General features: G+C 40.8%; 1 protein-coding gene across 4 annotated transcripts in view; it reads right to left on the minus strand.

Annotated features, from left to right (window-relative positions):
* Window positions 1-9808: 9808 nt before the first annotated feature.
* The window catches only part of B3GALT1 (UDP-Gal:betaGlcNAc beta 1,3-galactosyltransferase, polypeptide 1), a 53918-nt gene continuing 37423 nt past the window's right edge, over window positions 9809-26303 (minus strand). For all 4 annotated transcript variants that reach the window (XM_010858934.1, XM_010858935.1, XM_010858936.1 and 1 more), the window contains one exon: window positions 9809-14712. In XM_010858934.1, coding sequence (XP_010857236.1) covers window positions 13503-14483 — 981 coding nt within the window. In that variant the 5' untranslated portion in view covers window positions 14484-14712 and the 3' untranslated portion in view covers window positions 9809-13502. The remainder of the gene's footprint in view (window positions 14713-26303) is intronic.

A 26303-nucleotide genomic window follows, 5' to 3' on the forward strand; every position in this document is an offset into this window, starting at 1 on the left:
AATAACTGTTGGCCAAAATCATTCCTTTGTAACTGTTGCTGCTGCTAAGTCACTTCAGTTGTGTCTGACTCTGTGAGACCCCATAGATGGCAGCCTACCAGGCTCCCCTGTCCCTGGGATTCTCCAGGCAAGAACACTGGAATGGGTTGCCATTTCCTTTTCCAATGCATGAAAGTGAAAATGAAAGTGAAGTCGCTCAGTCGTGTCTGACTCTTAGCAACTCCACATACTGCAGCCCACCAGGCTCCTCCATCCATGGGATTTTCCAGGCAAGAGTACTGGAATGGGGTGCCATTGCTTTCTCCATTGTAACTATATAAAGGCTTTAAAGATTTGGAAACTCCCAGACAATCTGCTTGTCATAACACCCACCATACTCAACAGCAAACTATCTGTTTAATTATCCTTAATCCTCACTAAACTGTAAGCTCTGTTACAATAGGGAGTATGTGTCTTTTGTTAATGAGCTATATGCCTAGCACAATCTGATGTATTAAGAGGTGCTTAGACTTAAAATATTTGTTAAATAAACAAGTAAATTTCCCCTACCCTGTTGAGGTAATAGGGAAGAGCTGAGGCAATGTAAAAAGCATTTTAACTACAATTCTATGCTTAAATAATTAGTCACTGGGGGTCTTCTTTGTTTATAGGAAAACAAAATGCTTTGTTCTCAAAATAAGTGATCTTTAGTTTTTTAGAACTTTATTCCATGAGCCCTCAGTTGGTATTTGAAAGTACTTAGCCCATAGTTGGGGCTTCCCTGGTGGCTCAGATGGTGAACAGTCTGCCTGCAATGCAGGAGACCTGGGTTCAATCCTTTGGTTGGGAGGGTCCAGACCCGGGTTTGATCCTTGGGTGGGGAAGATCCCCTAGAGAAGGGAATGGCTACCCACTCCAGTGTTCTTGCCTAGAAAATTCCATGGGCAGAGGAGCCTGGTGGGCTACAGTCCATGGGATCGCAAAGAGTCGGACACGACTGAGCGACTAGCGCGTTTACTTTTCACAGCCTGTAGTTACAGTTTTAGGAAGACAGTGTAACAGAATGTAAAAACTAGGATGGGGAATTTTGATTTGCCTTTGTCAATGGCTGCCTGACAAATAAGTGACTGAATGTTATTCTCTCTGGGCCTTCATTTTCTCATTTAAAAATGGGTCGCAAACATGACCAAATAGAAGTATCATTCATCAATATTGTTCCACTGTTAGAATCCCCAGAGTTGAGAGGTGATAACCTATACTATTAAAAGCTCCAGTGGTAAGATTTTTGTAGTTAGCTAGACTGGTAAATGGATGGCCTTTGAGAATTGCTGAACTAGATGCTCTCAAAGGCCCCTTTCAGTCCTGAACTTATTTGCTTCCATTCCTCTCAACACAAGTGAAACTCTCTTTGGGTTATACACCTGCATCACCCCAGACTTCTGAGTGAAAAGGTAAGTCTTTGAAGATGTAGTTTATTCAGGCCGAAGCAAAGACAGTCTCTGACTTGTTTCTGTGTAGTTACTCGAAATGTTGGTGCATATGAAACAGGAATTGGGGAAAGGAAACTTACACCTCCTTTGGCTGACGGACAGTTGATACAGGAGGAGAACTGCTAATTGTCTAATAATGGAGGCTGGTAGGGTATTTTGCTCATTTCATTCTTTCTGAACCTGCAAGTGAGCAGCTGCTACTGTCTCTTGCATTTCACAACTTTTAGAAAAGCAGCCCTTCCCAGCATGAGCTTATTTCAAAATAAACTGAATAAGGCTTCACATGTAAAAAGGCTGTTCTGGGTACTGTGAATAGGACTCTTCTCAACCAACTCCACAGACTGTTTTCCTGGGAATAGAATAAAGTAAACTTTGAGGAAAGGGTGGCAAATAGCTGCCCAGACCATGAAAATGTTCCTGCTCAAACACAGGCATTTCATCTCTTTTGGTCTGTGAGAAATAAAGGCCCACCTAGGTCCCTAAGAGGGAAGTTGAGAACCCTGTGATGATCTGAAGAGGCTGGTGCTCTCTGTTTCTAGAGGAGTGCTTCCGCTAGATGCCAAAACTCAGTATTCCCCTTTTCATGGGGAAAGCTTAAGTGCATGGAAGAATGACTACTCCCAAAGCACCAGAGATGTGCTCTGATCTGCAAGAGAACCACAGCCTGCGCCTTCCTCACAGATCCCAGTGAACTTACTGCTTGCTCTGATAGATAACAATGCTAGGTAGCAATTCAATTTAGAAATTGAAAAAAATAATTTTCACATATCAATTTATAACACTAAGTCTGTGATTCTCAGTCTTCTTACAATGATGTCACTTTGTTTGACAGAAACGTCTGACAGTAGCAGACATTTTAACTAAATTATAATATGTTCCTCTGCAGAAATGCAATGTATCCACTGAAAATAGAGCAGAACAAGACAAATGTTTGTAACTTTAAGTAACAAAGATAAGATTCCAGATAGCATGGCAAATATTACTAACATGTAAAAATAAACACAGGAGAACTATTTGAAGGAAACATAGAATAATAATAATTGCATTAGAATGGTGTGATTAATAGCTGATTTTTTTCAAACTTTCAGATAATTTTTAAAAACTAAAATATCACGGTGATTAATGAAGAATAAATGCTGTTGAATGAAGATCATCCATTGATCTAAGCAGCCACCTACACTTCCCTGTTTTCCTCTTCCCCATAAAATCCTTTAGTCACAGTGACAAAGGAAGGGACATGAGTTCATATAGGGAAAAAGAGTGATGGTGTGAGTGATTGGTGGTGTGAGTCGATTGCAGGCTTAGAGTGAGCCTGCAATCCCAAGCTTAGGTGATTTAGGGATGCTGGACTATGGTCTAGCATCTGTAAACCTAGACTATGGTACTGAGTATAAGAGCATCTGTTTCAAACAATATTGACAAACTGTATTGACAAGGAGGAACTCTGATAAATGAATGCTGAAAGTGTTACTCCACCTGCTCCCTCCATCTTACACTTAAGTGGTCATCTATACCTGTTCTATTTGAATCCAAACGTGGCTCTTCACTCTAATCCAATCCCCACTGCCTTGAATATTCCACTGCCACTAGCTATCTGCTTTAAAACCTTTTCAGTTATTCCCTATATTCCACAGAAGCCACCTTCTAACATGCTTCAGCTATACCTAGCACAATAATTTTTGATGTATGTTAAATAACAATAAATATTTGTTGAATGAAAAAGCATTCCTTTATCAGTAACTATGTGAGTGACAGAATGAATCTATGAACTGCCAGTAATCGTTTTCCAGAATAGTAGAATAAGGACCTCCGAAAATCTGCTCCTCCATGAAAAGAATGTAACTATTGGGGGGGAAAAAAAAACTCTCACTGTCAAACTTTATCAGAGCTCCATAAATAAAGTCTTGCAACAATCTGAGGAGTGTTTATTTAAGAAATATGGCTGGACCTTTACCAGAACAGCACGTTCTGTGGGTTTTTAATTTTAATCTTATCCACCTCCCCCTAGCTTTGCAATAGTCTTGAAAACAGCTATGGAAAACTGGAAACCAGCAGCCCAAAAGCTGCTAGAAGAAGCATGATGGGTTTGGAACTCCTTAAATACCCTGCTAACTGGAGAGCTGTCACTATTTGATATTTGTCACCATCACTCCCTAGATAGCTCTAGGTTGTACCTGCCTTCTAAGGCAGAGAATGAGTATCTAACTATCTCTTTCTCCACTGAAAATGGTAGGTAGGTATTTCACTTATTAATTAATCCAGGCCCGTGGAAATCCCAGGGTCTAATCTTTGGGGTCCAGGCCGTAGTAATCCTATAAAACTTAATGCAAAACAAAGTAGCATTTCCGGCGTGGGTTATCAGAACCAACTGAGAATAATTTTAAAGCAAAAGTAAGCAAAGCAAAGCAAACAAACAAGCAAAAATCAAGCTGATACACAAGAGAATGTGAATTGACAAACACATTACCTTAGAAAAAAGCACGACTGACAACTGCCTCTGGGGAGCCTCCCCGCTCTCTCCTTTTTCTGTACGCTCAGCTGCAAGAGAATTTGCTGGAAAATGGACTGAAATCCATAACACTTACTTTGCACGGTAGCAGCAAATGCAGACACATCGGTCAACATAAAATGAAAACAGGTGTGACCCTTCCCTCACCTTCCACCTGACCTGAGTGGCTGCTTTCTCTTCTCTTCCCTTTCTTCCTGCTCTTTGCTCCTCATTTCCTTTTAAAGTTTTCATCGTCTCTGTTTCTGACTCTTCTCTTTTGTCACCTTGGAGTCATTTTCTCCTCCCTCCGTTTGACTTGGAAATAAAAAAGCACATGCAAAGCCTTTGCAAAGTGTGCTGTGTGTTCCTATTGAAAAACATTTATTTGATTTGTGGCTACATCTGATCTAGGTTGCTTCCAGATGCAAAGTAGAGGTACAGCCCACCCTCCAAGCCAACCCAGGATATAGCAGTTAAAAATATTGCTGGATGAGAGTTTCTGCCTGAAAAATCTGGTTCTCTTTATTTTTTTGCCACTTAATATTAAGTAATTCTGATGGATGTTCTGAACCTATTTCTTTGACTCTGTCACAGATTCAAAGACTGATTCCCCAGGTATCTCCATACTCTTTGGGCTGCATGTTCTGGACTCTGGAATTTTTTTTTTTCCTATGCTGACTTTTAAGCGCTTTTAGCACTGACTACCCTTTTGGTCTTGGATATAACGCTACTTGTAACCTTTAAAACCAGCATTTTCCCCTCCTTTGTTTCCAAAATTCCAAATGGAATCGAGAAGACTATAATATAATGGAAAAAAACATTTGGACTCCAGTCAAAAGACATAGAGTTTGAATACTATATTTCTGGTTATCAATCTTTGACACTGGACAAGTCACTTACTTTGACTCTTGGATTCTTGGTCTCCAAAGTGGTACCCATAATAAATACCAGATTCCTCATTTAGGAGGGACCACCTAGTTTCTGATTTCATGCCAAAAAACTTCCTTTCTCCCACACTACACATTGTTCCTCCTCCGATTACTAATCTGAATGGCCATATTCCAAGTTTAGGCTACATTTATGCCGGTTTGGGGTCACTGGTGGCAAATGTTTCTCTCTCTGATGCTTTCCTTCTGCTCCTGTTGTCTCCATACTTCATAACCGGAGACCTGTAGCCTGGTTGTTCCAAGGACAAGCAGCATCAGCACTGAGAGCTTGCAAGAAAATAAGAACCTTGGGTTATACCCCGAGCTATTAGCCTGCACTTTAGCAAGACTCCCAGGTAATCACAGGCACGTCACCACGCACATCCCCCATGCTGGTCTTGCTCCAGCCTGCTGTTTCTCTCCCACAGCTATGCTGCCTTTAGCTTGAATGGTGTCGCAGATGGAGGGGCATAGTGTTATCAATACCATGCTTTGCAAGTTAGCTCAGATATTTCTGTCGATAAAGTTTGAAAAGAAGCTTACAGTGGTGAAGTTACCTTTTCCTAAAGGAAATGTGAACTAACATACGTTGAAGAAAACCATAGAAAGGAATCACAGTCAGGTACTACTAGTAGCGGAGTTCATGAGGGTGGGTGGAGACAAATCCCAGAGGGCAGAGAGGGCTTGCCTTTTTAATGAGCTTGCGAGTGATGGATGCCTCTCCAGAGGATCCTCTACTTCTAAAAGGGAAAAAGGATAATTGAACTTATAGATCGTTCTCTCCACTTCACAGAAATGTGTGTGAGCTCTGAAGGAGAGAAGCTCTATTAAAGTTCCCGGTGAGTTGGGCTAGATCAGAGTGAGTGGGGTTATAGATTTTTGACTTGCACTTCTTATTAATATTCATTAGATTTGGGTATTATCGAATCAATGGTGGTTTATTTCAAAAATTTCTGGATCTTTTACCTGTACTTTCATGTTGTTTAACTATTATCTTAAGATCTTTTTGTCTTTTTCTATTCTCTTCCTCTACAGATTTCTCCTTGTCTTTATACTAAGTTGTCATAATGGGTTACTCAAAGAACATTTTTCTAAAGCAAAAAAGTAAGCAAAGCAAAAGAAACAAGAAAATCAAGTTGACACAGAAGAGAATGTGAACTGACAAGCATGTTACTTTGGAAAAAAGCGTGATTGGAAACAAACAGTAAACATATATATGGTGGCTACTGAATTAAATGCAAATCTCATGTAAAATGGAAGTTTGCAAACAGACCAGTGATAGACACAGGGTAGAGAAGGGTACTGATCACAAAGAGCTGTGAGAGAATTTAGGGGGCAAGTGGTGATTGCAGCCATGAAATTAAAAGACGCTTACTCCTTGGAAGGAAAGTTCTGACTAATCTAGACTGCATATTTAAGAGCAGAGACATTACTCTGCCAACAAAGGTCCGTCTAGTCAAGGCTATGGTTTTTCCAGTGGTCATGTATGGATGTGAGGGTTGGACTGTGAAGAAAGCTGAGCGCCGAAGAATTGATGCTTTTGAACTGTGGTGTTGGAGAAGACTCTTGAGAGTCCCTTGGACTGCAAGGAGACCCAACCAGTCCATTCTAAAGGAGATCAATCCTGGATGTTCTTTGGAAGGAATGATGCTAAAGCTGAAACTCCAATACTTTGGCCACCTCATGTAAAGAGTTGACTCATTAGAAAAGACTCTGATGCTGGGAGGGATTGGGGGCAGGAGGAGAAGGGGACGACAGAGGATGAGATGGCTGGATGGCATCACTGACTCAATGGACGTGAGTCTGAGTGAACTCCGGGAGTTGGTGATGGACAGGAAGGCCTGGCGTGCTGCGATTCATGGGGTCACAAAGAGTCGGACATGACTGAGATACTGAACTGAACTGAACTGAACTGAATGAACGGTCCTGTATCTTGACTATGATAGTCGTTACTGGAATATGTGCAGTTATCAAAATTTATAGAACTGTATACTTTAAAAGGGTAAGTATGTAAATTATATATTTCCCTCACAATAAGAATGTGGGGGAAGTTACAATCTGAAAACAAATTTAAAAATTAAAATAATGACAGCGTGTCGCATAGGACGTGGGTGGGCGTGGTTGTATATGTTCTTACCTGCGAGGGGCAGCTGTATTGGTTAAGAACATGGCCTGAGAGCCAGAGGACCTGAGTTCACCCTGGAACTTTATAACCCTGGAAGTTATAAAATTCTCTGTTGTCTCAGTTTCCTAACCTGTCAGCTGAGCCAGCATCTACCTCATGGGGGTTACTGTTAGGAATAAACAACAACAAAGATAATGACAAAACAGGAATGGGAACTGAAAATTTAAGGCTTCGCAATGGGAGAAAGTCTCTAATGTTTTCTTTTTCCTCACCTCATGCTTGGTGGGGTCATCCTTGTCTCTGCTGAAAAATAGTCTTCATCACAAAACCCCTACACGTAAGTCTGCCCAGCCTGCCATATCAGGCAGCCACTGCTGAGGAAATGCTCTGGAATAAACCTCAGAGAGAGAATAAATCACCTCTCATGCCACGCTCCCTCCAGGTGAGGACTGAGGTCATTGCAAAAGGCATAACAAATAGTCAACATAATGTACCAAACTAATAGATTCTATAAGGAAAACTAAATGGAAAATTTTTCTTGAGCGCTAGGCACCTCTGGCTGAAGAGACAGTGGAGCCTGTGTTATTATAGATGTAGTTGAATCAATAATACTTTTTCATTCATTTCTTTTTCATTTCACAAAAAAGCCTCTTTTAACCAAAGAGGTAAGGAGATATTATCGAGGGCAATTTTTCATGCTCACCATGGATTATATTCTGAGATACCTCATTTTTCTAAATAGCCTCATTTCTGGTTTTTCCTTTCTTTCAGAGATGTATTCAATTCTCTTCCAGCAGCATGAATTCATCTGGAAAGCTATGACAATCAATTAAGTAAATGAGAAAATAGAATGCTTGTAATTATGATAATCGAGCTATATGAAACCCATGCTCTTAGGCCTACTACCCACACATCTTTAAGCAATATATTAATTAAGCTTTGGATAATTGTTACAATTAGGATCAAGCTTTTATCAGTTTTAAAAATCACTTTGAGAAAAATGAAATATTTTAAAAATACATGCAGCTGTCGGTTTTTAATGCAATTCATTATTACGACTCCATTGTCATTTCCCTGGCTGCATGGAGACAATTCCAGGATGCTTTTCTGATGTGACTTTTCATTGACAAGTGGAGGAATTTCATATGTTGCACCTTTTTCAGATGTTTTTCTCTTTCTCTAAGCCAGAGGTTGGCAAACTTTTCCTGTAAAGAGCCAGATAATAAATATTTTAAGCTTTGCAAACCAAGAGGCAAAGTTGAAGATACAGGAAAGTACTTATATAACAAGCAACACATTTTTTTCAGTTTGTGTATTGATGGTTTGAAAACATAATAAAATAATGATTGAGTATATTTTTAATTTTTTTGTAATACACATCTACTAATGAGAAAAGTGGAAATCTTCCTGTTGAGATATTTTGCTTAGTTGGGGTTCAATGTTAGTTTCTCCTATTGATGAGTCATTGCAAATGTTTACTGTGAATCCATTCTTAGCCAGCTGTGGTTCACGGAGTGTAGCTTGCCAATCTCTACTCCCGATCAATGTTCTCAACTATAGGGTGCAAGAGAATCACCTAAAGGGCTTATTAAAACATAATGCTGAGACACAAGCCCGCTTTTCTGGGGGAGCCCAAGAACTGGCATTTCTAACAAATCGTTATTTGTCACTGATGCTCCCAGTCTGAGACCATACTTTCAGAGCACTGCTCTTGATGTTGGTCCTTGTAACAAGTCACATTGATCCCACATGTATTTGTTAACATATGGTATTTGTTTTTCTGACTTCACTCTGTGTGACAGATGCTAGGTCTGTCTACATCACCACACATGATCCAATTTCATTCCTTTTTATGGCTGAATAATAGTTCACTGTATATATGTGCCACTCTTTGCAGGGCAGAACAGAGATGCAAATGTGGGGACATGGGGACACAGAGTGGGAAGAGGAGGGTGGGATGGATTGAGAGAGTAGCACGGACATATGTATAAATATATGTTACCATGTGTAAAACAGATAGCTGATGAGAAGCTCCTGTACAGCACAGGAAGCAGCTTGGTGCTCTGTGATGACCTGGAGGGGTGGGGGGGAGGTTCAAGAGGAAAGGGATATATGTACACATATAGCTGATTTACTTTGTTGTACAGCAGAAACTAACACAGCACTGTAAAGCAATTATACTCCAATTATAAAATTTTTTAAAAGTCACATTGAATACAAGTCTTATTTCATGTTTTTATGTTCTACTCACATTTCAACTCACCTGATAGACTTTACCTTTTGAGCTATTAGTCTCTTGCTTGCAAAGTCAGGTATCAGCAATCAGCACCTACTTGTTAGCTGCAAAGAATGCCTGACTGATATTTTTCCAGTCTCATCAAACTTTTAAGAGTATGCAATATTCCAAAGGATACATGTGTGTGAAATGTAAGGATGACACTTTAGCCTTGGATTTGACATGTCCTGATTCACTGCACATTATCAACATAATGCTCTTTGGATTTGAATTTGTTGGCATGTTTAACCATTACATTTAACACAGACTTATGTAAAGTTGCCAAAGGGCAAGGAAGATAGTAGTTTCCTAAATCCTGGAGTAGTCCATAGCCTACTAAACCAAGTCATCTCTGAGTTGACTATGAAGTTGCTATGGGCTCTTGTGCACAAGCTCCAAGTGATTTGAACTGTCACTGATATTGAGGTTGTGAGGAAGGTTAACGAGACAACAGGACATCAGCTAATCTCAATAATCACATCTCGCCAAAGAGATTCTTTCAGAAAAGAAGCCAAGTGGAAAGTCTGTTCTGCTTCTGTTTATTTGTCCCCATAGGTTTAAAAAATCAGCTTTATGGAGCCATAGTCTTCCTCATGACAGATGGGCTTATACATTAGCATCGTGCTTTCAATCAACACTTTACATTTCATAAGGAAGGTGAAGAAACTGAATGTAAAGACATTTTCAGCATCTATTTTTCAGTTTTATAACACTGATACAAAAAATAGTATTCTGATTAGCAGCTTGATTGGCAACCCATGTAACCCTAAGTTGTACTACAAAACTGGAGAGTGCACTTTTACAGACAATTACATTTGGTGAAACAGTATGTACAATTTTGACAAATAAATACATAAATACAATCATTCATATATAACGACATACCCAAATGTCAATTATCATCAACAAGCGTTTCTAGTAAATTGCTTCTTTCATTCACAAGTTACTTTGTTGCTTATAAAAACTATCTTCACCTTTACAGAAGAAATTACATAATCAATTCCCCCCTAAACCCACATATTAGGAAAGGTAGAAAATGAATCCCAGATGTTTTATGGAAATATTTCAGTCTTTTAATAGAAGAGATTTGATTGAAAAACTCCTTCCTTAGCTTCTCTGTAAAGAGTTTCTTTTCCCCATGTCATGTCACACAAAGGGGTTTTGTTCTTCTGAATTTATTTCAAATTGAAAACGATCTTCATTTTTTGATTTTGGTTTTTAAAAATACAATAATATATATTGAAACTGACATTTGCTCCAATATAAGAAGACACAAAGCCACACAAACTAGCCACCAAAGACAGATTCCCCCCCCCCCACAAAAATTTTTTAATGAAAATTTAAGAGTATAGACATGAAGTATTGATATCTTTTGTTATCTGATGCATAATGAACAAAACAAGTGGGGGACAGTGAGAAGGTTTTCCTAAAATTGTCTGAATTGACTTCTGGTAAAATGCTGTCTGAAACACTATTTTATGTCAAAGAAATAATAATAAGTTTAAAAATGGCTTAACAAATCACTGATTTGTTAACTAATACTAATTTGGCCAGTGTCATAAAATTGGCAAAAGTAGAAAATTAGAGCTTTTTCCTGATCACTTGATTTAAACATTTTTGGAACATTCAAAAAACAAAGGGCAACCATGCTTTAGGCTATTGAAACTGGACAAATGACCTTGCCTCACCAAGTTCCATGCAGAAGGAAATGTACATAGCAAGCAGATTCTAGCAATACATACAGCTGGGAAGAAGAAAAAAATGCCTTTAAAAATATATACATATGGTTTTTGATGAATATTTACATGTTTGTCACATGGGTACTACTTAGCATAAAAAAGTTAGGAAATAGTTCTTTAAGACATGATTCTCGATTTTTGCTCCTTTTCAAGACTAGGGCTCTATTCATAATGTACTCACACACACTTATAAGTGACCCACAGATGTATACATGTGATGTTTATAATGTGCAGTTCCTTAACACTGAAGGTGGCTCGACTGAGCACAAGGTAAACGCAAGACGTTGGCATAAGACTGGGCCTTGATTCGACTACATGATGGACAGGCAAACTAAGTTCAGAGTTGTGAGACTTTTCCAGTGATTGGAACTCACAGCAGTTGCGACTTGGGGGTTTGAGGGTGGCTCACCTTGTGCTGATCCATCTTTCTCCAGGCTACCTAATGTTATTATCTAATCAAACTCAGTGGTCCTGCTGACTTGAGATGAAGATGTATTAAGGGACAGGAAGGTCTGTCTCCTATTAGGTTCTCTTGGGCTGGAGATGAGAGATTCAGTGTTTTCAAGAAATAAGCCTTGATTTCCATTTGTACATTTCATCTGCTTATTTGCTATGAACTCCCAGAGGGGCTTGCAAAGGGTATACTCTTTCAGTTGTGGTGCTTTCTTTGAACAGAAGCAAACAGAAGTTTTCTAATGAGTGCTGGAAATGTGCAATGTGTGGGTTTGCTGAGTGTCTATTCTTCTGCCAGAGGTGGACTACCTCTGCCAGGCTTCAAAGTTCTTACTGAGAACCCAGACCAAATGTTTCCTGAGATCTAACTGGATGTGATACATTTTGCAAAGCGTGTGCTTCAGTGACTATAATGTACCTGCAGCCAGAGGCTCCTCCCTCAAGAAAGGCAGCTGCCTTTCCTGTCAGCACCCTGGGATATCAAGGCAATGCACTGAAGTAATAACTTATTCATTGAAACCAGAAGAAATGACAGAGAAATCGAAGCCTTCCCAAACACCTAACATATTCAAGGAAAAGTCAGTCTTAGAAGAATCAGGTGCACTAATTGTTATATTTGATCTGTATTTTGGCAGATATTATACTACAATGATGTTACTACTACTGATGACCATCATGGCAATTATGTAGTTATTTTAACATTTAGCATAATGCATGATACACTGCTTTAAGTAGCACCTTTAAAACTAAGGATCCCCAAATATTTAGCAAATGCAATTTGCTCTCACAGCACCTGTAAGGTAGGTGTTTTTTCCAGCTGTTTTATAAATGAGTGTATGGAAGCACAGCAAAGTGAAGCTGCAGGCTTACATGATTCACATGATGGCAGCCATAGAACCTGAACTCAAGCTTCCCCACCCTTCCTTCCCATAATCCTCAATCACAGAGCTTCCAGAATACCCCTGAACAGCATTGCTGTTAGAGATACTTGAATGTATCGGATGTTAAAGAGATTGCATCTATCAACAGTAGACCTAAATCCTTCAGTAACATTGCTCCCTCCTCAAATATTTTTTCATGAGCTTTGTAAATGTATGGAAGGGGCATTTGACACCAGTGCTAAGCTCATGCTAATTATAATGCACATGTAAATTTCTATTTTTTCTCCGTGTCATTTATCATCCTTCTGGCCTCCTACCGACATTTCTACACATGTGCCTGTCTGAACCAGAAACTGTAAAAGGTATTTAGTGACATTGTACGGAAGGAAGCAGGTGAAATTACATTTGGCAAAGTCTCCTTGGAGGCACCAGGTAATGTTTGTTCTGAAAGAGCAAAAACAAATCTCCTGTTTATTTTTCAAGTAGCATTTTATATACATTCCACCTGCTGACCAGGTTTAATCCTTGGATCAGCAAGCAGAGTTGTCTTCCAAACAGAGAGAATATTTGATTCTCAAGTATAAATTTCCATTTTACTTAACTGCAGCCTCCCTACCAGTACTAAGTTCATTTCTTGGTGGAACTGGAAATACTGTACACATTCCATGGCAATATATGTAAAAGTTCAATGTAACATCACATGCAGTATGAATCATCACATCCAGTGTGTCTCCCTGACTGTGCTGTTTCTGAATTGTTTTTGATAAAGTGTTATTTACTTTTGCAGAAAGAATATGAAGACATTACAATGAGTTCCAGTTTCCCAGAACCAGATTTTTTTTTTTAATCTCAGATGCACAGTATGTAAATCCTAGCCTTCGTTAGGAAGTTGCTTTTTGAGATAAATGCAGTACCTTAGGACCTGAGAATGAAATCTGGCCTTGTAAACCCATGTATTATTTCTATGAGCATAGCTTAACGTGTGGAAATTGGCGATTCAAAAAAGGAACTAGGATTGGGAAGAAAAATACTTTTTATAAACCCCTTCACCAGTTCATTTCCCTTGGTGACACCTGTAAAATACCTACACCCTAAGCCTCATCTCTTAAAAAAGAAAAGAAACACATATTTACATTGGTAAAAATCCTAACATCTGAGATGTTTCTTGCTTGACATGTCATTCCAGATTCTGTGCATTTCTTCTGGAGAGATCTGATGCACGGTGATCACTCGGCGGTACCTACACAAACTATAGGCCATTTTCCAGTGATTGAAGCCACTGTTCTGGAAAGGATGGATGCCCAGCTTTCGAAGACACAGTCCCACATACACATCCTCCAGGTGAAGCAGCCTGGTGTGGAGTGAGGTCTTGTAAATGAGCTCAGCCACATCAGCTGAAAAGATATAGCCGGTCCCCGAGCAGAAGGGCGGGTAGTTGCTGTCAGGGTACAAATCCCTGGGCATATACCACTTACTGCGGACATCTCGGATGGGCCCTCCGTTGATGACATAGCCAGTAAAATACCTTCTTCGTGGCTTGGTGGAGGGTTTTAAGAGTTTGTAAATAAGGTTGTCCATGTTGACAAAAATGTCGCTGTCTGTTTTCATGACATACTTGGCTTTCGCACAAAAAGTGGCCACCCATCTCATCCCCATCAAGGTTTTGAGGGTAAGGTTATGGTAGGAATCAATGAAGTCCTCCACGATGATGTCGTGAAAGATTTGGCTCTCTTGCTCCACCATCTGGTTGAGAACGGGATCGGCGTTCTTGCCCAGGAGGAACAGGGTGGCTATCTTGATCCCTTTGAAGTTGTTCTCGTCGCCCCAGGTCTCTCGGATCGCCTGGCGGGCATCGAACTCTTTATGGGTGGTGCTGATGAGGATGACAAGGAAAGGAATGTTTTTCTCACATTTGGTGGGCTCGTTTATCAGAAATTCAAAAGAATGGGGGTTTATAGGTCGAGTTCTTATGTTGCCAAAGGTGAAGTTTTTCCTTGCAACCGTCAGATGGCTGAATGGCTTGGAGCCCGTGTAGGAGGAAGTGGGGCGAGTTACGCTCAAGTACCAGAGAGCGCTGGCCCAGCACACCACGGTCAACACGTACAAACAGGAGACCTTCGAAGCCATTGTCCTGAGAGCACGTCTATTCCCAGTATTGAAGAGTATGCCTTCTCGGCATCAGTTTCTTTTCGTTTGGCAAAGGTTGCATAGTACTAGGAACTTTTAAAGTTCGACAGATCAGCGTGAGTGCAGGACTGTCCATGGGCCTCAGTGGCTGTCTGGCATCTCTGTATTTAGTCTACTTGCCTCCAAACCTGAAGCAAGGGTCCATGCCTCATCAATCTTCCTCTAAACTCTGCAAAATCAATAAAGTACAGTTGTCGTTCAGATTTATTTAGTCATTTCACATCCTCAGATAAACATAATGAGCCTGTAAGAATGACCCATGCTGATTAAAATAAACATAGGCATGCATTTCCATCAGTATTGAAAACTCCCTGACACAAGCATTCTACCTTTCTTTCCTTGCTGGAAGGTGTTTATGGATATTCATACCTCCGTGGCATTAGCAAATATACTATAAACTAAAGATGAATGTGAAGGAAACAGAATATTCGTAATTGTCATAAAAGATTCCCTCTTCACAAGAGGCCTTCTTTGCAGTTAAATACTTTTTGATGATAAAGTCTTCTTCTAACCAGGGAAGTCTCACACACAGTCTCATATTTTCTCAAGTCTAAGTTATTGTTTGTTTGACTCTGATGAAGTAATCATTCTGATGAGGTTAATCTCAACATCTCCTGGCTTTCTCTAGCTCCATTCTTGAAAATGGATTGCCAGTAGAAAATCTCTGCTGATAGTATCTCCCTTGCCTTTGCCTTTTAGAAGTCATTCCCAACTTCTCCTCACTTTCCCCTTTCTTTGGGTCTCACAAATATTACTTCCTCATTCTTTCCGTGACACTTCATACGGAGAATATCCTTACTCCTCATGCACGGAGACCGTGGCTCTAGTGACCTCCAGACAGTGAGCAACATTCATTTTGGAGCTGATCTAAATGGTACCGCTTTTTGTGGTTTTTAACAATTCACCCTTACGTCTCCTTGGTGAAATTATACCGTCTCCTTTGTAATTCTTTTTACTTAGTTACACTTGCCTATAAACACAGTGGGAGTGTAGTAAGAGAGACCATGGAGCCTGGGGGCCAGAAATTCAGAGATGTGGCAGAACTCTTTAACTGGTGTTCAAATTAAAATGTTGCCCTTCAGAAGCCTAATCCCTTCTAGACCTTCAGCTGCTAGCATGTCAGTTATAAATATATGCCAGGTTACAACATCCATTCATGTAAATAATCATCTCTTCCTTCTTGGTTACAGCAAAATGTGTCTTGGAAGACAGAGACAGCAAATAATGGAAATCAGTTTCACCAAAGTCTGCTTCAAAGAAAACTGTGCTCTTGGATGTATAGACTGTATTGAAAGAACTCAGGCAGGAGGAGAAGGGGACAACAGAGGATGAGATGACTGGATGGCATCACCGACTTGACGGATGTGAGTTTGAGTGAACTCCAGGAGTTGGTGATGGACAGGGAGCCCTGGCATGCTGCAATTCATGGGGTCACAAACAGTCGGACATGACTGAGCAACTGAACTGAACTGAACTGAGATTACAGACTGAAAATCATTTTTCCAAGCACAAAAGTGATAATGAAATGAAAAGACCTGATGGGCAACAGTGGAGGCAACACACACCTTCTTGTCTATGCCAAGCACTGCTGTGAGTATATGATACGTATGAGGCCAGCAATAACTCAGTGTAGTTATGGTTCTAACTAAATGAACATCAGAATGGCTTCAAGCAGCATGACTCCAGGCACAGTCAGGCCTCCATCCAACCCATATTAAACACTCTGTAAACATAGGCTCCAGTATCCCTGGCCTTCTGGAGGGAATTTCTGCTCTAAGTTGCACTGAAGGTGATTTAAAAAAAAAAAAAGGTGAGAAGTACAACAAGCTTTGAAACTTTAAGCAGTAAGTCAAAGGAAGTGAGAGAAATCAGCAACAGAGAATTTAGTAAAGGACTTCTCACCTTGGGATATACAGACATCGCCTCCATTTGAATGCCACAGGGATGTGAGTGAGTCTCAAGATGGGACTAGAAACCAAACTTTCTCCACCACTGTCCTAGCCTAGGATCTGATTCTTAGGAGCTTGCCTTTATCATCATATATGATGATATAAGCCCTTGTCACCTTTCATACTTTTCTATTAAACTGTGAGCCACCTATCATTGAGCTGTTAAGGGACTACCCAAAAGCATCAACTGGAAGAGGCTTCTATCCAGTTCTCTTCTGGAGTCACTAATCAAGCTATCAATGGAGGGGTGGGTTAAGAATGGGGCGTGTGACATGCTGGAGAAACAGAAATAGAACCCAAATGCCTCCTCAAGGAACTCATAATCCAGGAGGAAAGACTTCAAGTAAATGATTAGAACAGTGGGATAAACATTTTCATCATAAGGCTAATGGAATACACAGGACAGCTGGGCTGACGGACAGGGCCTGGGAGACCTAGGTATGGTCCTGCAGAATGTGCGGAGTTCTGCTCCAAAGGGCACCATTCTCCTTATACTGCAAAATCAATCCCACTCCTCCATCTCCACCCAGAGTTTAACAAAGAGGTTGCCTTGGGGACAATGGCAAGGAAAGCTCAGAAAAGCTATCCAGTCTGAATCTTCAAGGACATCTAGGAATTATCTGGATGAGGGTTGGGCATTTTAGGCAGAGGGAACAGCACATGCCAAGTCAAAAAGTGAGAGAGCCTGTCACATGCCAGGACTGTAAAGGAAGAGGAGACGGTGATGGAGGTGGTACTTACAGAGACAGGCAGGGGGCAGATGGTGAGTGGCACTCAGAAACTGTTTGAGCTGAGGAGCTGGTTACCCATCTTTGCAGTCTAAAGGGTGTAATGGAGGATTTTTACCTTCCTCAAATCCTGTGCACTGATTTTCAAGAGCAATTCATTCCTCCACATAAAGGATATCTATCTCCCATAGTTCTATGCCCCAGAAGAATTAGTGAAAATTCATTTTATCTGGTAACTTTCTGCTAAGATTTTCTAGCAGAAGAGACTCCATAAATATAGGTACCTGAGCAGTTTAAAAAGAGCTAACAGAGGGAGAAACAGAAGAGGAATAGGCGAGAACATGAAGTGAGTACATGTATTTACATACATTTTCATAGAAGAATGAGCATTCTTCCCTATTCAGCTAACGAACATGATGCTTCTTACCACTTATTGTAGGTCTCATTTAAAAATGTATATAGTGCACCAGGGGCCTCTCTGGTGGCTTTTCAAGATGGTGAAGAATCTGCCCGCAATGTGGGAGACCTGGGTTTGATTTCCTGGGTCAGGAACATCCACTGGAGAAGGGAACAGCTACCCACTCTGGTATTCTTGCTTGAAGAATTCATTAGACGGAGGAGCCAGGGGGTTGCAAAGAGCCAGACTCGACTCAGCGACTAACAATTTCACTTACTTTGGTCTTCCCTGGTAGCTCAGCTGGTAAAGGATCTGCCTGCAATGTAGGAGACCCCAGTTTGATTCCCCGGTCAGGTAGATCCCCTGGAGAGGAGTTAGGCTACCCACTTCAGTATTCTTGGGCTTCCCCAGTGGCTCAGATGGTAAAGAATCCACCTGCCATGCGGGAGACCTGGGTTCAATCTCTGGGTTGGGAAGATCCGCTGGAGGAGGGCATGACAACCCACTCCAGTATTCTTGCCTGGAGAATCCAATGGTCAGAGGAGCCTGGTGGGCTACAATCCATAGGGTTGCAAAGGGCTGGACACGACTGAGTGACTAAGCACAGCGCACAGTACACCAGGCACTGTGATGCGTGCTGCATTTGATGTCATGGATTTCATAGAACTTTCTTGCTCACAGTGTTCCAAGAGAGGGATTTTCTCCATTTTATAGATGAGGGGATGGCAACTCAGAGATACTAAGTAGCTTGTTCAAGACCACACATCAGGTGAGTAACCAGGCAAGTAGTCTCCCCAAGCTTCCTGAGGCCTGTTAGGACAACAGGCAAAATCCTTGGCACAGGAAAGCCCAGGGTGGAAGGGAGCATCTCGGGCTGCTGTCCTCCCAGAGACATAGGTTTATTTTCTTAGATGTGTGTCCATCGCTTGAATTTTTTTTTCTTAATTCATTTTGGTTTGCTACACATCACACTACATCAGTTCTGTGGGAGTCCCCAATCAACAAAAAAATTCTGATTTGCAAAGAGCAGATTGAAGGTGAAGATGCTGGGGGTAGGGGTACCAGCTGTAGATGTTGAAGAGGTTCAGAAATACTGTAGTTTCTTTTCTCTGAAGTCCTGCAAAAACACACACACTGAAAGAATCACTCTTTCTACTGACTTTTTGTTTTTTTCAGACAAGAACAGAAGTAGGCACAGTGCTACATCTCGGTCCCCCATAAAAGAGAGGCTTTGAAATGGGAAAAGAAATCAGCCAGAATCTAAGGAGTAGCCAAGGATACTGTGGACCCACAGCAAGGGGTGCTCAAAAATGTCCTTTTTGCTCATAACCAAACAGATTTCCCAGGTGGTCAAGCAAGCACAGAGATATGCCTCTGGACCAGAAAGAGTAATATAAGTAAAGAGAGGAGAGAGTAGCCTGGTGCATTGAAGTCTAAAGGGTAATTTCCTGTATGTTGGATGAAGTTGTTGGTAACAGGCCAGATGCTCTTGTTTTACTCCTTGAGTAACTTGCTCTGTAGTTTTCTGTGTCTCAGTGGCCTTGGGTGTAAAATAAGGGCAAAAATAGCATCTGCTTTGCTTCCAAATCCATTATAGGTATTGAATTGCTGGGGAGAGAATGCTAGGCAAGCAGATGATATTGGGATACAAACAGCACATTCCAATGGGGCAAGGGGCTTCTGTCAGTCCATGGGTTCAGGATTTGGGATCCAAGCACATGTATTGATCGATTCTTCTAAATACGTAGGATTGCCTGTAAAGATTTTCCTGCTAGAGAACTCTATTTTCTTCCTGGAAAACTCAAGGCTGAAAGTCCACTGAAAAGTTAAGAAAATTCATCAGCTTAATAGTTCTGGGGAAGGAGTGAGTGGAATCCTCCAGAGAGCAGAATCCTCCAGAGAGCTCCTTCAGTTTTACAAAATTGAAACAAAACAAAACAAAGCAAATCCCTGTTTAACAGACACCTTAATGGTATAAGTAAAATAGCAAGTGGCACAGATAATATTTGTTACTCCTTTTAAGCATCCTTCCTTCGTGGCTCCGATGGTACAGAATCTGCCTGCAATGCAGGAGACCTGGATTCAATCCCTGAGTCGGGAGGATCCTCTGGAGAAGAGAACGGCTACCTACTCCAGTACTCTTACCTGGAAAATCCCATGGACAGAGGAGCCTGGTGGGCTACAGTCCATGGGGTCACAGAGAGTTGGACATGACTGAGCAAAGAGTCGGACACGACTGAGCTACTAAACTGAACTGAACTGAACTGAGTGACTAACACAGACTATAAGGACTGACTACACATTAACTTGTCATCCATTAAATGCAAATCCCTCCATGTAGAAACATTTAAGTACAATATTTAAAAGATTCCCACCCACCCCCACCCCAGGGCCTTTCTGTATCACAGGTTACCTTCATTCACAGAACTTCTGTAACCATCCACCTTCACGTTTCAGGAAGTTAATGGGGCAGAATTTTCAATTTGAGAGGCACATGTTTCTCCTAGAAATTGCATCTTGGATAGTCTGTTATTTTGAATAACTTATTGTTTTTAAGTCTCTGAATTTGTGAAAAGTTCTGTTGTATAGCCAGAGGTCAGTCCTAATAACAAGTGGGTAGTGTCCCTTGGGTGATGTATGCATGGTTTGGGTGCCACGTTCATGTCCTCCATCATAGTTCAAGCAGGCACAAGTCAACTCTGACTTCCTAAACCTCAGTTAGCACTGAGCTGGTTTCACAATTATTTTAGCTGCCCTGCACCCACGGGTAAGCTGCTAAGTCACTTCAGTCGTGTCCGACTCTGTGCGACCCCATGGACTGCAGCCTACCAGGCTCCTCCATCCATGGGATTTTCCAGGCAACAGTACAGGAGTGGGGTGCCATTGCCATGGGTAAGGGGTCCCAGCAAATGGCCTGCTTTCATGTCCTCTGTCTTAAGGAATATAACAGCTCCTTCACTGGCTCAGCAGAGATGCACTGAACACCTGCTGACGCCAGGCTCTGTTTTCTAAGATGGTAAGATGGATGGAGAGCTTACTTTCTAGGAGAGGTAGGCAGATATTAAACACAAAAAAATACGTTCAGATAGAGATACATGCTGTGATACAAATAAAGTGACCCAGTGGGGGATGGAGACTGAACAGCGCTGCAAGGGGACAGGGCTACTTTGGTTAAACTGGTCAGTCTCTAAGAGGGGGACAGTGGAGTTGAGAATAGAAGGTCTCAAGTATTTCTGATTTAGTTCTTGAGTCTTTTACTAAGTTTTTGTTTCTTTGCTTGGCTCTTTGGGATAAATGCTTTCTTAGGAACATCTTTTTGGTTTTTGATCTCTGCCCTTCTCTTGTTTTTTGGCTTCATGTTCCTCAGGTATGGCCTTTCCACACACTCTTGCAAATGTCCTACATGCCTAGAGATGTAGGTTAGCTACTGTATTCATTGGCTAGGGATTCTGTGACAAATAAACACAGAGTAGGAACTTAAATGAGGTACGTTTATTGCTTCACAGTCCTAAAGGCTGGAAGTCTGAACAGATGTTGGCTGGGTTCACTTCTTCCAAGGGCTCTGAGGGAAAATCTGTCCCATGCCTCTCTCCTAGCTTTGGGCATATTGTTGGCCATCTTCGGTGCCCCAGGGTTGTAAATGCATCACCCAGATCTTTGCCTTCATCTTTCCTTGGCGTTCTGCTTGTTTGTGTCTCTGTGTCCAAATTTCTCCTTTTTATAAGGGTTGTCTGTGCTCATACTCAGTCGTGTCTTGGCAACCCTTTGGACTGTAGCCCACTAGGCTCCTCTATCCATGAGATTCTCCAGGCAAGGACACTGGAGTGGGTTGCCATTTCCTCATGCAGGGGATCTTCCTGACCTAGGAATTGAACCTGTGTCTCCTGCATTGCAGGCGGATTCTTTACCCACTGAGCCATCAGGGAAGCCCTTTTATAAGGACACTAGTCGTATTAAATTAGGGCTCATCCTCATGACTTCATTTAAAAACCCTGTTTCCAAACAAGGTCACCTTCTGAAGCACTGGGCTAGGAGTTCAGTGTGTCTATTTGGAGAGACATAATCCCATTCATAACTACTTTCCTGGGTAGCAAGAAAATGAAATATTTTGCTCCACAAGAATTCACTACTCCACACATTTTATTTTCTTGATTTAAGCACAGATATTCTTGGGTTTTGGTAAATTAACTTTGAAAGGATGAACGATTTGTAACTGTTACAGCATTCAAAGGAGGATGAAACATGCGTGTGTAATGGGACACAAACTTTGGTTTGCTTTTACATTAGAAACAAAGCTAGCTCAGATTATATGTTAAGAGCACGTGAAGAATATGACACAATTTGTTTATCTTACTTAAGCAGCCTTTTGTTCCTGCCACTTCTCTTTCCCTGGAACCTTCCTTAAAAACTAATTAGTTGAGAAAGCTAAGTCAGGGCTGTGGCGAATTTTCCAAAAGCTTGGGGGCCAACAGTTCTTGAAATACTGATCTGGCTTCTAGAAAATAAGGACAATTCTCCAGTGTCACCTCAAATTAACAGCATTTTTATTCTTCAGAACAAATTTTGAATATTTAGAGGCCATGGAGGAGTACAAAAATGGCCTTAATGTTAAAATCTACATAGTAACTTTAAATTCATGGTGCAGAAAGATAAACCGGTTGAAAAGAAAAAAAGCCCACTTGTAATTAGTTAAAATAGAGGAATGAAAACAAGACAAATTCAGAGAGAGAGAGAGAAGGCTAAATACTAGTGCTTATAAAATGCTCTTGAAATGAATGCGAAGCTGGCTGTACAATGCATCACGGTAGTGAGTAGGTAAGAGATTCGTTCTGAAAAGTGTTTTGATCTCAGATAACTTTGCTCACAGCCAGTGAATCAGTGAAATCAAAGAATCTTCGCTCTGTGGGGAAATTCAAGAATTCAGACCGCAACAGAACTAATTGATAAATGAGCCCCAAAAGCCAGAGAGTCGACTCAGCTGCATTAATTTAGCGAATGGTTATCTTGATGCCATGCTCCCTCCCTTCCTCTCGTTCTTATAATTATGCTCTAAATAAGCACAGGAGAGGAAGAAATAAAGCACTATTAACACCAGATAATGGTCCTTGAAGGCAGAATTTCATAAACCATTATGTTATACAGCTTGCTAACTTATTATCTTTCCAAATCACAGAGGGCTGGCTTTCTCTCCTGGCCTTTTCTCTCAAGTAAGCCTCCTTGGCTGTGGAAGGCAGCATAGCCATACAAGCTGAAATCCCTGAACGCTCGTAGTAACTGTAACTGTTCTGACTCTTCTGCCTCAGGAAGACAAAGAGCTAATTTGTTCCTTAAAAAAAAAATTAATTATGAAGCCTTTCAAGGAGACCCCATAATTGAACTTAGCCAACAGATCATTTGCAACGAGGATGTGGCAGAAAGCAAAAGGTAATATTCATCATGACTTGGCAGTTGAAAATCATTTCTCTCTCAAATCTGGAAGAAATTATTTGAACCTTTCTTTCTTCAGTTCAATATACCTTGAAATTTATTGCAAAGGGCCTTTATAAATCCCTGCACTGAGAAGAATGGGGCCAGCTTGAAAGAGGAGTACTTGGGATGAGGGTGCCTTTGTGTGGGCTTAGGGCTCTTGCTATTCTGAAAGCTATACTCTATTTCACTGCAGAGAAAGTACACTTCAAATTAGAAGGGAAGATTATAGCTTTCTTCAAATCAATGTGTTGCCCTAGTTCTAGAATTCAGGAAAATTTTAAACACTGCTACAATCCTCTCAGGGAAAAATGAAAATGAGGATATCTCATTATTTTAAATAAATGCTTGGCTTTCCTTTGCAGTGATGGATATTCTGTCTCGACTGCCTCATATGAGACACATTTTTAAAGATGGGCAGAGCGATCACTTATTTAATCACAGGAGCCTGGGAGGCCGGTAATGCGGTTGGGCCTCAGATAGGGCATCTCTACTGGGAGAGGAAACGCTGGGATGTTTTATTACAGATTTGGAAGAGCACACGAGGAAAGACATCCTGCTAATATAAACAGCAGCTGGGAGAATTTAAAAATGATGAGCTATGTGATACCAAAAAGAGTTTTCACTTGGCCCATTATTTTGGGGGGAAGCTGACAAAAATGGGTATTTTTAGAAGCTAGAAAGATGTTAGTGTATTGCCATCTAAAATTTACAAAGTCTAAAGAGCAATATTTCTTAGATAGCTCATGACAGACAGACGATATTATTTTAGGTCATATTTCAAAGAAAGATATAAGTACCATAGCCACTGATAATATGTGGATGAGAATTTGCAATTTTTATTTTCCTTCCCCCCTTTTCTAAACTGAATGCCCCTTTATGCCATATCACTTCACCGGAATACATAATAGCCCCACATAATCTCATGTAGACGCTGTCAATGGAGATTATTCTCCAGGCAGGCAGTCTTACGGCGCTAGAGGTGCTGGATTCGACTCCCAGGTTTTAGTCATTGCTTCTGAACTCAGTGCATCTCTCTGCCTTGTTTCCTCATCTGTTCAGTGAGAATGATAATATCTGGATATTCTTTTCAGGGTCAGTGTTAAGGATCAAATTTCAAAAATTATTTGAAAGTAATTTGTAAGCTGAAGACTGCTACATGAATTACAAGTATCATCACTGTTAATATAAACATGATAAAGACGAATCCTGAGAGGACTGTCTAGAAAAGGTTTCCTGAGCAATGATCGGTCAGTGCATCTTGAGTATGTGGTGCAAAACCAATTTTCTTACTTGGCTGTTGCCCTCAAAAGCTTGGTGTTTCCAGATGATTCTTTTCATAAGAAGTTTCAATGTCATTTTATAATACCTATATTAAAAAGGTCTTGCACTTTTGAAAAAAAAAGAGAGGGAGAGGAAGTTTGCAAGTTGGAGAGAATCCGGTATTACTATTGGCACTAAAGTGAGATAGAATTAAATGTTATCAAATAGGACTTGAGAATATGAAAAATCTACCAGATTTTACTAGCCCTTTGAGTAGCATTTACATAGCCATAATTAATATTCTATGTACATGAAGATAGGCTGAAATGACTATGTTGTGATTCTTTTCCAGATGCTTAAGACAAAGTCAATATAAAATTCATGATTTTTTTCTTTATTGGGTTGTCAAGGTTTTTACTAGAACTTAATGGAAAGATGAAGAAGGTCTATACAGTTAGTCAAAACAAGACCCAAAGCTGACTGTGGCTCAGATCATGAGCTCCTTATTGCAAAACTCAGTCTTAAATAGGAAAAACCACTAGGCCATTCAGGTATGACCTAGATCAAATTCCTTATGATTATACAGTGGAGGTGATGAATGGATTCAAGGGATTAGAAACGGTAGAGAGTGCCTGAAGAACTATGGACAGAGGTTTGTAACATTGTATAGGAGGCGGTGACCAAAATCATCCCCAAGAAAAAGAAAAATAAGACAGCAAAGTGGTTGTCTGGGAAGGCTTTACTAATAGCTGAGAAAAGCAGAGAAGTGAAAGGCAGGGGAGAAAGGGAAAGATATACCCAGCTAACTGCGGAGATACAGAGAATAGCAAGGAGAAAAGAACAATGCAAACAAATAGAGAAAAATAACAGAATGGAAAGACTAGAGATCTCCTCAAGAAAACTGCAGATATCAAGGGAATAATTCAGGCAAGGATGGGCACAATAAAGGACAGAAATGGTATGGACCTAACCGAAGCAGAAGAGATTAAGAAGAGGTGGCAAGAATACACAGAAGAACTATACAAAAAAGATCTTCATGATCCCGATAATCACAATGGTGTGGCTACTCACCTACAGCCAGACATCCTAGAGTGTGAAGTCAAAAGGGCCTTAGGAAGCATTACAATGAACAAAGCTAGTGGAGGTGATAGAATTCCAGCTGAGCTATTTAAAATTCTTAAAGATGATACTGTGAAAGTGCTGCAGTCAGTGTCAGCAAATTTGGAAAACTCAGCAGTGGCCACAGAACTGGAAAAGGTCAGTTTTCATTCCAATTCCAAAGAAGTTCAATGCCAAAGAATGCTTCAACTACTGCACGACTGTACTCATTTCACATGCTAGCAAGGTAATCTCAAAATCCTTCAAATTGGGCTTCAGCAGTAGGTGAACTGAGAACTTCCAGATGTACAAGCTGGGTTTCGAAGAGGCAGAGAAAACGGAGATCAAATTGCCAATATCCGTTGGATCATGGAGAAAGTAAGGTAGAAAAATACCGAGCTCTGCTTCATTGATTACGTGAAAGCCTCTGTGTGGATCACAATAAACTTTGGACAGTTCTTAAAGAGATGAGTGTACTAGACCATCTTGCCTGTCTCCCGAGAAACCTCTATGGAGGTCAAGAAACAACAGTTAGAACCAGATATGGAGCAATGGACGGCTCCAAATTGGGAAAGGAGTACGTCAAGGCTGTATACTGTCACCCTGCTTATTTAACTTCTATGTAAAGTACATCATGCAGAATGCCAGGCTAGATGAGCCGGCCACAAACTGAAAATATCAACAACCTCAGATACGGGCTTCCCTGGTGTCTCAGATGGTAAAGAATCTGCAGATGCATTGCCTGCATTGCAGGCAGCTGCAATGCAGGAGACCCAGGTTCAATCCCAGGGTCAGGTCGAGAAGATCCCCTGGAGAAGGGAATGGCAGCCCACTCCAGTATTCTTGCCTGGAGAATTCC

Source organism: Bison bison, unplaced genomic scaffold, assembly GCF_000754665.1.
Source record: "Bison bison bison isolate TAMUID 2011002044 unplaced genomic scaffold, Bison_UMD1.0 scf7180017864452, whole genome shotgun sequence".
In the NCBI taxonomy this organism is placed as follows: domain Eukaryota; kingdom Metazoa; phylum Chordata; class Mammalia; order Artiodactyla; family Bovidae; genus Bison; species Bison bison.